At 37.3% G+C, this 14,642-nt stretch overlaps 1 protein-coding gene across 2 annotated transcripts in view; it reads left to right on the top strand.

Moving 5' to 3' along the window:
- si (sucrase-isomaltase) overlaps nt 1-14,642 on the top strand; it is a 67,738-nt gene that overhangs the window by 366 nt on the left and 52,730 nt on the right. Inside the window, exons 1-15 of one of the 2 annotated variants that reach the window (XM_008425340.2) lie at nt 281-299; nt 673-796; nt 1,464-1,549; nt 1,730-1,850; nt 3,225-3,334; nt 3,483-3,634; nt 6,832-7,003; nt 7,294-7,393; nt 8,288-8,400; nt 8,501-8,626; nt 9,868-9,999; nt 10,239-10,358; nt 12,896-13,009; nt 13,386-13,470; nt 13,772-13,889. In XM_008425340.2, the coding sequence (XP_008423562.1) occupies nt 673-796; nt 1,464-1,549; nt 1,730-1,850; nt 3,225-3,334; nt 3,483-3,634; nt 6,832-7,003; nt 7,294-7,393; nt 8,288-8,400; nt 8,501-8,626; nt 9,868-9,999; nt 10,239-10,358; nt 12,896-13,009; nt 13,386-13,470; nt 13,772-13,889 (1,673 nt within the window). In that variant the 5' untranslated portion in view covers nt 281-299. Of the gene's footprint in view, nt 1-280; nt 300-672; nt 797-1,463; nt 1,550-1,729; nt 1,851-3,224; nt 3,335-3,482; nt 3,635-6,831; nt 7,004-7,293; nt 7,394-8,287; nt 8,401-8,500; nt 8,627-9,867; nt 10,000-10,238; nt 10,359-12,895; nt 13,010-13,385; nt 13,471-13,771; nt 13,890-14,642 lie in introns of those variants that run through there. The other variant, XM_008425341.2, reaches the window with a different exon arrangement.

Genomic DNA, 14,642 nt, shown 5'->3' with positions numbered 1-14,642 from the left:
ATATATATTAATGTAAATATTTAACACAAATTTGTTTCATCATTGTCCATTTGCACAAGTTTTCAATTTGCAAATTGCATATTCTGTAAGAAACTGTGTGGACAAGGTCTGTACTCATAAAATTTGGCAATTATTTTATGCCCAAATGACAAGACACTTTAAATTTTCTGCAGAAAAAACTTAAATAGTGTAAGTGTGTTGAGTTTGTGTGTCATCACAAACCCTGTGTTGAAAGTAGTAAGATGATCCACAGTAGGGAAGTTATTTTTAGAAGAGTAGTGCAAGCTAAAAGAAGACCAGTAAGTTTGCACACTTGCTCTCTGCTTGTCTGATTTTTATGTTGTTTTCTATGTGTAACCATGCATGTTAGTCAGAAATGTTTTGTGTTTTACACGCAGCTGATTGGAAACAAACAGGGGCATGCACAATTAAAACGTGCTACGTTCTGTAACACGTTTTAATTTCTCTTCCTCTTCTTCTCAGCACATCAAACTTAATGGTTATGAGCCGTACAAACATCTAAAGAAAAAATATTAGACATGTATGGACAGCAAATTTTGAGAACTTGCTTTTACTAAAGGAGATATCTGTAAAGAACTCAGAGGCAATGACGTGCTTGCAGTGTGTAACATCTGTATATTTCTGTTTTTGTTTTGTTTTGTGGGTGATTAGATGGGGAAAAAACGATGGACCACTGCAGAAATCATCCTTTTGATTCTGTTTATCCTGATGACCATATTGGCCGTCACTATGATCGCTCTTTTTATCACCAAAGAGCCTGATGCCATTTCAGACGGTAAGTGAATTATGCTAATAAAATAATAACAAGAAGTTTTAGAGATTTAAAGAAAAATTATTTAAAGGCTCTGGGTTCCAATCCTGGGATGTTTCTGCATGGAGGTTGCAAGCGTAGGTAGGTTTTCCCCAGGTACTTCAGCTTCCTCACTATTCAAAGACATGACTGTTAGGTTAATTGGTCTCTCTAAATTGTTCTTAGGCGTGAGTGTGTGCGTGGATTCACTGCAAAAAGGGAATTTAGCTCCAACTTAAAAAAAAATGCATTGATTTGCTACATGTAACTGAATTAAGCTTGTCAAATTTAAGTGTGCGTGTGTGTGTTTTTAAGTTTGCACGCACAAAATAGTGTCAACTTCTGAAGTAAATGCAGAGAGGAAAATAATAATAAAAAACAAAATATAAAAAAACACTCCAAGAGATTCTTTCACAAAGTTGTCAGAAAGTAAATTTTTCAATAAATGTTTTGCCATCTGGGAAAATACCACTACATTTCAACATGGGTCCCATCTCCTTCCACAATTTCTATTATGAAGGACGGCGGTAGCAGCATGACACTTCGAGATGTTTTAAATCACCACAGCCTGGAAAACTACAAGAATTATTGATGGAACCAAAATGCATCTACATTTACCTGCTTTTTTGTCTACTTGTTACTGACTTCACAGAAACAGCAGATGGATTTATTCCTGAGTGTCCCAACATTCCCATGGCTGAAAGAGTCGACTGCTATCCTGATGCTGGAGCCTCAAAGGTACGAGTGAACATCATGTCCGGTGATTCAGTCTAATTGTTTTAAGCTTTTTTTTTTTATTGTTCAGCATATAAAAGTAACACAGTTATTATGATTACTACTACTGCATCGCTGTAAATAGTAGCTCTCAAGGCAACATTGGTTAAAGGTAATAACAGTCACATCATCTTGTTTGAACAGACAGCATGTGAGCAGCGCGGTTGTTGCTGGAGTCCTCTGGATGAGCGAAGCGTTCCCTGGTGCTTCTTACCAACCAACCATGGATACATGGTGCACTCACTCCAAACCACCAAACCTACTGGTAAAACTATATTTTTTAATTGTCACCTATGCTTTAAAGTTTAGAGCTCTAGTATTTGCTTACCAACACAGGCAGAGGTTTTTTTCTAATCACTCCTCATGCTCTCAGAATGTCTGCATTTCCCGCTATTTTCGCTCACTTTGACCAAGGTATGATTTTTCAGTGAAAGTAAGACATAGATGGCATATCGGAAAACATGATTGACTTCACTGCACGCAGGTTTTTCCATTTTCTGCTTGATCTCTCTGCCGAAAGTAAGCTGAGTTATGGTGTAAAAGCAAACAAAAAAGGAAATATTGGACCTTTTTATATTAAATCTAAACTATATTTTCAGTTGTTTTGTTTGTGAAGTAAAATAACACTTCTTTGAAGGAAGAAAAAAATAGTGTGACAAGGATAGGAAAACTGAAGAAAATAATGATGTGTTTGTGGTTAGACCAAAAAGGAACATCATCCAATATATCTCTTTTTTACTTGACAAGACTGAGAAATCCAAGGGAAGTAATGCAAAAATAGGTAGTCTGTCACATACCAAACAGATAAAATGAGTGAGGAAAAATGTAAACCTTCATGTCAAATCTACTCTTGAGCAAACTCTGCTAACATCAAAGTAAAATTCTTACACTTTCTTTTGTATGATAATAAAACTGCCATTTTTCAAACAAATTTTCAGCTTGAAGTACCAAATTTGTTAATTAGTAGTTATAAATTTCATTAACCAGATAATGTCAGAACGATTAGGTTTGCTTTTGACATTTTTGCGAACTAAAAGTTACTTTTGTCATCTTTTCTCATGGTCAGAGTTCCCTAGTTCCTAAGCAGTTGATTTGTTTCCGGTCGCCTGTCGACTTTAGTTTTGACTCACCGGAATATAAATCCCTGTTGTTGTGCTTCCCAGCAATCTACCTGGCCTTCAACCAAGAGACATGATACAGCACGGAAGATTAGCTGGTGGTATCATGGGTTGTTCAGGTTGCTCCTTCTCTGCCACCCAGTCCAACAATTTCCTTAGAAGCAAAATTATTAATTTGAGTGAACATGTGAGGGCAGGCATGTTTAAGCTGAATGAATCTACATCTTTTAGATTTACACAACCCTTAGGAATTATTTTTACTTGACTTTGTTTTGCATTTCTTTAATTAGTAGTTTGAGAGTTGATTGACTGTAGCAACTACTAGTTGTGTGTCTGAACGGTTTGGGTTGAATAAACTAAACTACAACCAAAATTTCAAAATTATTTTAACTAGACTGTATTTAACTTTGTGGTAACAGTGGACAAAAAAAATGCTTCTTAATATGAAGCGATTTCATAAAACTAAGTGTATTCACTGCTACAACCGAAGTAAAAGTGTTTTATTGGGTTTTCTTCTGCAGAGCTTCACGTGGAAATGAAAAGACTGGCCTCTCCGTCCTTGTTTGGTGGAGACATACAGGAGCTGACACTGCATGCAGAGATGCAGACAAACAATCGACTTCATTTTAAGGTGATTGCTAGCAGACTTTTTCTCTCTCTCTCTCTCCCTCTCTTGTCTCTCTTCACTGGAATGCTAAGCAAACACAGGTATACGTCGCAATGTGTGAAAATGACCAGAAAATAGGACACCGCTTGATTGCCTGTTCCTTTTGCCTTAGATCTACGATACCAAAAGCCCGAGATTCGAGGTCCCTCATGAGCACATCCCTACCGTCACAAACAGCCCCTCCAGTCCTATCAGCGACACACTCGAGATCAGAAACAACCCCTTTGGCCTGATTGTGCGCAGAAAGGAGAACAAGAAAATCCTGTGAGTGTTGCCACGAGGGTCTTCTACAATTTGTCTTGGATGGTAAAATTAAATCTTACACGGCATGAAAAGACTAAATAGATTAAAGCACATATACACATTAGATATGAAGAATATAAAAGGGACGTTTTAAATCTATGTTCAGGATAGACAATGTAGTTTTAAGATACATCATGTGTCGTAGGACTTATAATCTATGAGACAAGATGAGTTACTGAATATTTGATTAAGTGACTCACTTAATGGATGTCAAACACCTCCCTCAACCTGAAAGTTGCCAAACAAAATTATCATTGATTTTGGGATTCTCATCTCCTTTAATTATGTCTGAAATCTTTTAAAGTGTTTTGCTCATCATCTTGTTTTCATGCATTATTACCTTAGCATAATTTAGCTCAGGTTCAGGTAAAACCTGATAGGTCAGCGCTGACATCTCAAACGTCAACTGGATCTTAGAAATGTGTACCGAGCATCAAAAACAGGCATGTTTTTTCCAATAAACATAAGTCAATGAATAATAAGAAGAATAAGAATAAGAATAAATGATCAACAATAACTTCTTGAAATGAATTCCAACTGGCCTTTATGTGCAGATCTTTTCTCTCATATGAACAGCATTTGCTTAACTTAGATTATTTGAATGGTTTTTCTGTCTCAGAGGGATAATGAAAGCTTAATCTTACATTATTCCTTAAAACAAAGGACCACGGCATTTTAATCCATTTAATAACACATCCATTCAATTTTTAATATGATATATTATTATGGGTTGATACTGATAAAGAGAAAGCATTAAAGTTGGCGCTCTGGGGATTGCTGGTGTGTTAATATAGGAATTACGGGTGACTAAGCGTCTATCTCATATGCATTTGTTATAGGATAAAGAAAAGCAATGCACGGGCAAAGGCTGTCAAATATATTTACCCACAGAATGCCCTGAAGTCTGAAAGACTTCAAAACTGGTAACACATCAAATGTTGGGAACAAGCTTTCTAAGAATCCTCCTCCACACACGCACACACACGCACACACACACACACACAATCATTTTCCAATCTAATCCCTGCATCTCATCATGCAAATGTGGCCATGTGTGTATTGATATCCCAGAGAACATGTGAAATAAACAGTCAGCTCCACGATTGAGCATGACTTCTTTAGAAGACTTTATGGCCTTGAAATTACGCAGTTCACTTAGGCTTTTCTTTATGTTTGTGTGTTACAAAGGATACCAGCAACAATTAATGCAGCTGCTTTGCAATTAAAGTAATGTTTCCAGCACCATGGTGACCCATAATTACAACATAAGTGTGAGATCTCACCACCTAACCCTGTGTTTCTTATTTTAATATCATAATATATATGCCGAGGTAGACATGGGCAATAAACCTCAACTCCAAGGGCGTCATTGCATGCAGAATGACACAAACTCTCAAAGCAAAGTTCTCTATCAATTTCACCTCTTTTGACTTTTTCTTTGCATATTTACATGTCCTGCTAGTGAGAGTTTCCCCCAGGTATTTTGCACTTCAAGAAAATATGTCTGCACATCGGAAATGAATATTAACGTTAAAGTGGCTAATTACTTCACAGGTTCTTGTTTGTCCCAAAGTTAAAATGATGCTATATATTTTTGTGACTAGATTTCTTCATCTTTAGTTAAAATCTAAAATACTTTGACGGCATAGTCCTGAACTGGATTTTTCTTCTCAATATTTGTAAAAAATAAATAAATAAATAAAATAAATAAATAAAAATAAATATTTGCTGTCAATATATATTTGACAGCAAATAGGAAAATTTAGACTATTTGTGTCTATTCACTTTTGCATGGCTGTCTCAGGGAGGCCTGTTCTTGTCCTTATCTTTACTTGCAAAATTAGCAGAGTAGAAGTTGAAAGTCGAGTTTAGTTAGTGTGTTTGTTGTTTCCATATTTTTTGACTATTTAGATAGAAAGCAATGCTGCCTGAATATAAATTTGTCTCAGGATTTATTTTTTTGTTCATTTTTTTATTCTTCCAAAAAACCAAAACAAACAAGAAGACACTGTCTTGGAAAAATACTGGAAATGAAAATACGCACTAAACTATGTATTCTAAAACATTTCCATATTATTGCCAACATTTTTTTCAGCCGAACAACAAGTGAGTAAGGAGTCATCCTGAGGTCACGTCCCAACCTTTGCTTTAGCACTAAGCAGTATAGTTCCCTATCAGTGCATTTCACAATCCTTCCTCCCACCCTGAGCCAGGAGACATGATATCACTCTTGGGATTTGGTACTGAATTTTAATTTTGTTGTAACTTTAGCTGGTTTTTTCTATTAGTGGTTCTACATTATGACTTATCCATGTTGTATCCAAGCAAATGGGCCTTTTTCAAGTGATCGGGTTCTCAAAAAACAGTGTTTTTTTTTCTTTCCAAAATGACTTTTTCATCTCGATGTACAGCAGAGGAGACCTTAGTTAGCATGTCAAGATTCTCTTTGCACAAATCTGAGGTGATATCCTCACAATGATGACATTATTAGACATATATATATATGAATATCTATGAAATTAGGGTTAAATATTTACTTGTAAAATATTTAAAATTGCACCATGCGGTCAATAAAAGCTGATTGTGTTATCTAATTGCACCAGTAACAGGTATATAACTTCTAAGTATTGATTGTGCATGCAGGCTAGTCGTGACTCTGCTCTTCTGCCTGTGTGGCTGACATGTGGGTGTTCTATTGTCATCATGAAAGCTTCTTGTAAAAACATATTTCTATTTACAGGGACTTTATTGCACTGACTGTGTTATATGACCAATCATGATCACTGATAACAAACACTCTTTGTTTCTGCCATATGTTTATTATGATTATTGATTGACAAAGTATATTCATTGCATCCACAACTTGTGGGTTTTGACAGCTGTTTGCAATTGCAGTATTTCAACTGTCTGTGCATGTCTCGTGTTGAAGAAATGCTGCCCAGCGGGGTTATTAGAGCTTCATGAGATGGCCTGCTTTTTTTTCCTCTTTGCAATAACCCCTTCACAATTCCTTGTCTTATTTCTTCTCTCTCCACTGCATCTTACTCTTGTTTTCTTTCTCACATTTTCTCTCTTCTCACCAATCTGTTTTTTTTTCACATCAAAATCTTGTCTCTCACATCTGTGTGTTTTTTATTTTTTTATCTGAACACATTCAGGTTTGACACCACAATGGCTCCACTTGTTTTCGCGGACCAGTACATACAGCTGTCTGCTAAGCTCCCATCTCACAACATCTATGGCCTGGGTGAGCACGTACATCAAACATACCGCCATGACATGAACTGGAGGACTTGGCCCATTTTCACCAGAGATGCGTTTCCTAATGGGGTAAGAACTTTCACACGCAAGTCACACCATTGTTGATGTAGATGCAGCATGTAAATCAAGACTCTTCAACACCAGTTAACTCTGATGTACACATGCATTTGTGCACACATGCGACCTTCTGGGCATTTGCATTCTGCCCCCCCTCAAAGGGCTTTTAATTGAATGTTTCATGATCTAATTGGACAACATAGTCACCCCTCTTCAGTTGCAGCGAGGCCCCCCCACATCCCTCCTGCAATTCACAGCTCTTTCCCCACATCCCTTCATCCTTCATTCTTTTCTCCCTGCAGGGAACACACAACCTCTATGGACACTATCCCTTCTTCCTCTGTCTGGAAGATGAGAGTGGAAAGTCATTCGGGGTCTTTCTGCTCAACAGCAATGCCATGGGTAAAGATAAACACTGACACGTGCACACGCAATACACACGTTTCCATGTTTCTCTCTCCTCAGGGATCTTCACGGCAACCAAAGTCTACAGTGTGAAAAGGCAGCAGCATGTTTAAGAGCAAAGTCTGTGCACTCCCTCAGTTGTAATGTGCACAGCAACACATATGCATGAAGAGCTATGCATGAGTTTAAAATTTCACAAATTGTTTTTTGAAAAATTACACCTTTGATTTGAGTACATTTATAATGACATGAAAATTCATGTTTTTAATACTGGTGCCACACCTACTTGCATAAATAGAGGATTCATTCTCCTACCAGTTCTTCAAAATGGGAAACATAAGAGCACATTTCGTTTAGCTGTAGGGAAGATGTGCATGAATCTTCAAAAGCCAGGCAGTTTGAAAAAAGTTTCTGCCCTAAGCTTGCCCACTTATACGGTGAGCAATAATTAAACGAGATTTACAGCATCTGGAACTGTGAGAAACAAGGGTGAAGGAGGCGACACAGTTATCTCAAAGTAAACAGTAAAGAAAAAGGTTTTTGATACACTCCTACAGCATAAAACAGGAAAAACAAATTTCAGAAATGACTCCACACATGACAGTAATTTATACCTCACCCAAGTCACCCAAAAAGAGCTTCTGCTGACTCATTCAAGCAACTGTGCACAGAAATCAAAGAGAATAATTTATGGTTGAAGTAGATTTGAAAACACCAACAAAAACGTCCACCGTCATGTTTAACCATCTTTTGTTTATTCTATTATGCAATCAAAAGGTTTATTTTTTTCACAATAAATAATGCATTGTTAAGACAGGAGTACATTTTCCAAACGAATGACAAGGGCAACCTGGAGAGCAACTGACATGAATCATCTTTATCTTTTTTCAGAGGTGACTTTGCAGCCTGCCCCAGCAGTGACCTACAGGACCATCGGAGGAGTCCTGGACTTCTACATCTTGTTTGGCGACACACCAGAAGACGTGGTGCATGAGTTCCTACAGGTAATATTTTTGTTTCATGAGTACATGGACACCTAATTTATTTTAAGTTCTGTAAAAGCTTTACAGTAGCTGTATGACAATGTATATTCCTCCTCTCCAGCTCATTGGCATGCCTGTCATTCCTGCCTACTGGTCCCTGGGCTTCCAGATTTCACGGTGGAACTACGGGAGCCTGGACGAAGTCAAGGCCACAGTGGAGAGGAATCGTGCCATTGGTCTCCCATATGTAAGATCTAGTTTTCTTTCATCTGATGCTTGTTTTTTTTTTTTTTTTTCACTTTTTAAGTTTACTTCATTATCTCCTTACAAAATTTTCATCTCATTTCTTTAAAACTGATAGAAGCTCACAGCTAGAATTGCTACATATTACTCTCATGCCTTGATATGGAAAGCGTTAGTAAGCATTTACTACCAAAGCTTTTTTCTGCAACAATGTGTTTTATACCTGATGTTTGCACAAGCTTGGCATGTTGTCATATCTCAACGCTGTTTAAATTTTTATTTTTTTGTAGCACTTTAATGGTCCCATTGTGAGTAAATGATAAACCCTCTATCAAGTTAGCTGAGGTGTACAATTTCGATAATGACATGGCAGCTGTTTCATTGCTGAAAGCATAACTTTTTATTTTAATCGAATACACTGTCAAAATATGTATATTGATTTTGACACATAAAATCAATATGCAGAGAAAAACAGGCGTTTAAAACATTATATGAACCAGGAAGAAGCAGTGGCAATGTCTGGTACACAAAAGAGGGGCTTCTTTAACTATTACCACTGCTTTATAGCTTCCAGGAAGGGAAATGGAAGCAGCTGATAACTCACCTTGTAAACCTGTTTTTGAATTTGAACCCCTGTGTGCTTCCAGAGGCAAGAGACTCAAACCTCTACACTGTCTGTAAGAACGCGATATGAAGGTTGGAGCAAGAGTTCGATAGACAGCCTGAGTGATAGGGATGGCCTTTAGCTTAGATTGGGTAATCCAGCTCTCTGTCAAATAATGGAGAGTCTGCTGGCCTGCACAGGTTCAGTCCAGGAAGCACAATTTTTTAAGCATCAACGAATGTTAGCACTGATCAAAGATCAATCGACCAGGTTCCTTTTTATTATCTCATTCATCTTCAACAGAATGTTAAAAAATACTCCAGTACTGCATTACTACTAAGCCATGAGATAAATACCAGTTCTGGTTGACATTTTCTTGGAAATGAACCTCACTACTTATCTTTGTGGTGCATATTACAGTAAGACTACGGTCAGATGGTCTTTTCAGAGAGAAAACTGATATTCAGCATTCATTTTTAACCCTGAAGAGAAATGAAGAGAAATGCATGTTTAGAAATGTATTAAAATTTACCAAATAACAGCAAACACTGGAAACAAGTAGCCACACTGAGGTTTTTATAGATGCAGAAAAAAACAGACATATTATAGACAATTTACTGGATTTACTTTCTTCTTGACAGGACATTCAATACACAGACATAGACTACATGGAAGATAAGAAAGATTTCACCTACGACAAAGTGAAGTTCGCAGGCCTTCCTGCGTTTGCTGATTACCTCCATGAGAAAGGGCAGAAGTACATCCTCATCCTGGTAAGAACTCTCATTTCTCACAAAGCAATGACAGACACAGTAATACATCCAGCAATATCAACTTATCAAACTGGGTTATGTACTGTTTTTCCAATTAACACCAATGTGACAATTAATTTACCCAGCCATGTTATAATGTAAATCAATTATTGTGGCTAAAAGCCACAACAAAATTATGTTTACTGATCCAAATATGAAATATTGTAGCATTCTTCTGAAAAGGTGTTTCCTTTCCCCAGGACCCTGCAATAGCCATCAGCAAAAGGGTGGGGGGTGCTCCATATGAGTCGTATGATCGAGGTAACCAACAGAACGCCTGGGTCTTTGAATCAGATGGAAAAACTCCACTTGTAGGAGAGGTAAGCTGTTTATTGGTACCGATTACCAAGTCTTGAAATAAGACCCAGAAATGTCACCTACATTTTCCAAAACTTTATAGAAATTCAGTAAAATGTTCTGCAGTTCACCACTTAAATTCTTGCTCTTCACATTAATAGTATGAGATACACCCTGCTACATGTGCCTATCATTTTACTGTCTCCATCTTGCCTGAAGAAATTTCTGAACAGACATTCAAACCTACAAAAGGTTATTTTTGATCATTTTTCCCACATTGCACGCATTTGAGAAGCGCTCTCCTGCAGAGTATCGAGGTGGGGAGCAAAAGTATGTTGCTCCCATGCTTTTATATTGTTGCCTTTAATTATACACATGATTAGACTTAGTCCCCAAACTAATTGCCTTTTCATGCTGTTTATGAACAGGTCAAACATATGCATTGATTCTGCATTAGTGTTTAATCTTAAAATGTTCTGAGTCACTGCATGACAGATTGGGTGTTCAGATGTGTGCATATGTGAGATAGGGAGAAAAATGTCTGGAGTTCATCTGTGTGAACCCATTTTTAAATGGAAAGCTATATCAGGTCGTCTGCACATGCAGACTGCACATGTGAAAATGACTGATTATAGTTCTTTTTATACGGCAGAATGTGCTTTCATTCTGAGGATGAGCGGGCTTTTTCCAGAACAACATTTGCTGTTTCTACACCAGTTAAAAAGTGATACATCCAGTAGCGTCCTGGATGGGCCCCATTTTTATGGAACTCCTGTCCCATTGTCTCCCAAACCACACACACTTTGCCAGCTTCACGCCAGCAGCACATCCAGCCTCAACTCGTCTGTAGCTGTTAAAACTCCAAAGTCTATGCAAAAACACACAATAACAACAAATTGATACATTGGAACCAAAGATTTGGATTCAGAAACTGCACTTCACAACTTATGTGTCGTCTCTACAAAGTTCATGAATTGATGCAACAGTAAAAATATTTAACCCGGACCTGATCTGTTGCTTTTAGAGTGACAAATTAGAATTGAAAGTAGAATAAATGTCTGCATTCAGATTTAAGTTTGAAATACATTATATATTTATTTTCATTTGTTCCCTTATTTGCATGTTGAGCCAGTGAGCACAACTTCTGTATTCACCAGGTGTTTAAAAACCTGTCCTTCTATTTTTATTTTCCCTGCTCTATAATTTAAGATAATTTATTGCTTTTTGGGGTACATCACTAAGGATCAACCGTAGCAGTGTTTGTATTTTTCTCCAGCTGAAGAAGTTTAAAAATAGACTTGGAAGCAACTGGTAGTGAACAGAAAGTGTAGGTAACATGAAAAAAAGAAGATTAGTCACAGTTAATGGATCAGACGGGGCTGTAGATAATAGATCAGAATGTACACAGAGACAGACTGTCTGTCTTACTGAGCAGCTGACAAGACAATTGCACAAGAATCAATCTACAATGAGACATGAAAGACAAAGCAACAGTTTATCAGGAGCCTGGAACAAGAGGACAGACAAGGTGGAAGCAGGAGAATTACTTTTGGAGGGAGGGTTGTGAGAAGGACATCGAACCATCCAAAGGAAAAGAAAAAAAAAGTCAAAATCCAAAATGGTAAAAGAGGAACATAAAAACTATAAAAGGCAGCAAGAGGTATGCGGTGACAAATGCCAGCTGATTTGTTTAAAGCATTTGCTCTGTAGAAGCCATCAGCAGGGATGTGTAGATGACAAAATCCTGGAGTAAGGGAACAAATGACTCATAAAAGAAAGATGGCATCCGCAACGGTCTATCAATAAGCTCTGACCTTGCCGTTCCTTCCACGTGCCAAAAGCATCGCCCATAAATCTGTGTGCGCGCACGTGAGTGTACATAAGCATAATTCATACGCTCGCTACAAACTGGGCTGTGAAGTTATTGCCAGCAGAAGCAAAGGTAAAAGATAGCCAGAATGGAGCAACCTTGAGATTTTATATCCACAGCAGGGTTTACACACAGAAACTGCTTACACACCCACACACACTTAGAAAATTTCTCCCTCTCTCTGTGTGGATTAATCATTTTTCTCAATACACGTCATTAAGGGTGACTTCTAACACACAGTCACGTCGCAAGATTTCTATTGCATTATCGATTTCTTCTCTTCTCTGTTCTCTTCCTCAACTCGTTCGACTCTTTATCCCCTTTCTCCTTTTTCACCTTTCCCTCATCAATCCCACCCCTTCTCTTAGTTCATCTATACTTTCCTCTCTTTCCTATTCACACATCTCAGAGCTGTTTCTCCAATACCCCCACAGGCACAGTTCCCCCCCCCCCCTTTTTTTTTGCATAACTTCAATGAATCGCACTTCTACATATTTTCAGGAGCATATGGTTACAGACACTCAAACATATTTGAATAATAGAATAAAAATTTATTGTTACAATTGGAGAAAACAAAGAATGGAGCTTGCAAAGTGAATGCCAAACATGTCTTTCCACAGCTTTATCTGCAGCAACACTAAAGTGTAATGGCAGAAACAAATGGTTTTCATGCGTGCATCTTCTTTGTAGGTTTGGCCAGGGGAGACGGTATTTCCAGACTACACCAGCCAAAACTGCATTGATTGGTGGATTGATGAGTATGTGCGGTTCTCCAAGGAAGTCAAACATGACGCCCTCTGGATTGTAAGTGGATTTTCAGACATATTAAAAGATTCTGGTAATCAGTTGAAATTCCAAACATCCTGACATTGTTCAGTAGCCAATTACAAATATTCAGCAAGGGACATCTTGTTTGAAGTTCTTAAACATTTTGTGGCAATTGATTTTCTGTGCGTTGAGTATGACTGCATAAAACAAAGGCGAAGATAAAACCAGACCAGAATCTGTACCATCAATGATTTCTTGTGGTTGGGACTTTCATTACTCAGACACACATTCAGTTTCAAATTTCCCTGAAATCCTGTGCTGTAGCTAAGTGAATCATGGATTCACAAATTAGCTGGAAAAAACAAAAACAAAAGTCATCACTTTGACTTAAAATCTTTTTTTTTTCATTCAGGATATGAATGAAGTGGCTAACTTCAAGAAAGGATCAACTAAAGGCTGTGCTGACAACAACCTCAACTACCCTCCCTACACTCCAAGTGAGACTTTCAATTTTAATAATCAAAAATAAAATCTCTTCTAATTCAAATATTTGTGATATTTAGATATTTATTGATGAATATCTTTCAGATACATGTATTTATTCAATTGATGTATTGGCTTCAAATTAGATTTAAATAAAACATTATAGCAACTTTTAGTGTTTTTTTAGTGCACTTCTTTTTCTTTATCCATCACTTCCCTCTTTCTTAGTTTCTCCATGTCTTCTTTTTGTTTAGAATGTATTTAGCATTGTGTCAAGGTCTTCTCTTACTTTGTTTATCCTTTTCTTTCCCACAGAGATTCTGGATGATGTGATGTACAGTAAGACCCTCTGCATGGATGCCAAGCAGGCGTGGGGGAACCACTATGATATCCACAGTTTGTACGGCTACTCTATGGTGCTGGCCACTGAAAAGTAAGTGCATCTACAATCAGTGACATGTTGAATGAAAACAAACAAAACTTGCATTTATATATAAAAAAGTAAAACACAGAACATAAAATGCCACAAAAAGTTAGAAAGGACCATTAAAATCAGACAGTATTGTGCTTTGACTGAAAAAGAAAATCAAAGAACTGGTATTTTAAAGTTTTGTCAGTTCATTGAACTGAGGTGACTTATGCCCTGCTCCAAATCGCAGGAAATGATTCCTGTAGAAAATTGTAAGTCAGATACCATGTGCAGAATTATGTTTTAATGAGCCTAGCTCCCAGGGTGCCTTACATTTCTCATCTGGGTTTTGGCACTGGAAGTGTGTAATGACCCATTATGTTTGCAAACCTACAAAGAGACATCACGGTGAGTATAGGGCATAATCACTGGAGCATGGAAATTCATATGGATCATGGATATCTGCCAAAAGACAGCACAAATGTAGGTTTTATAACAAATAATTACCCTTTGATGCTGAAAAAAATCCTCCTAACATACACTTAATTCTATATGTATCATGTAGGCTGTAGGCAGGTAAATTTCTTTAAAATAGATGTGTTAAACATTAGAGTCACAATAATCTGGTATGTCTGTGATTGTATCCTGATATCAAATCACATGTCACATTTGTCTACAATTAAAAACAAACCAAGCAAACCAGGAGACAAGTTTTTAACAAACCATCTAAGATTAGTCAGAGTACTGTTTTTTTATTACTGTTTTATAAAATAGGCT

This window comes from Poecilia reticulata, linkage group LG13 (assembly GCF_000633615.1).
Source record: "Poecilia reticulata strain Guanapo linkage group LG13, Guppy_female_1.0+MT, whole genome shotgun sequence".
NCBI lineage: Eukaryota > Metazoa > Chordata > Actinopteri > Cyprinodontiformes > Poeciliidae > Poecilia > Poecilia reticulata.
The sequence above is the reverse complement of the archived record's forward strand: the minus strand, read 5'-3'. Positions and strand labels throughout refer to the sequence as shown.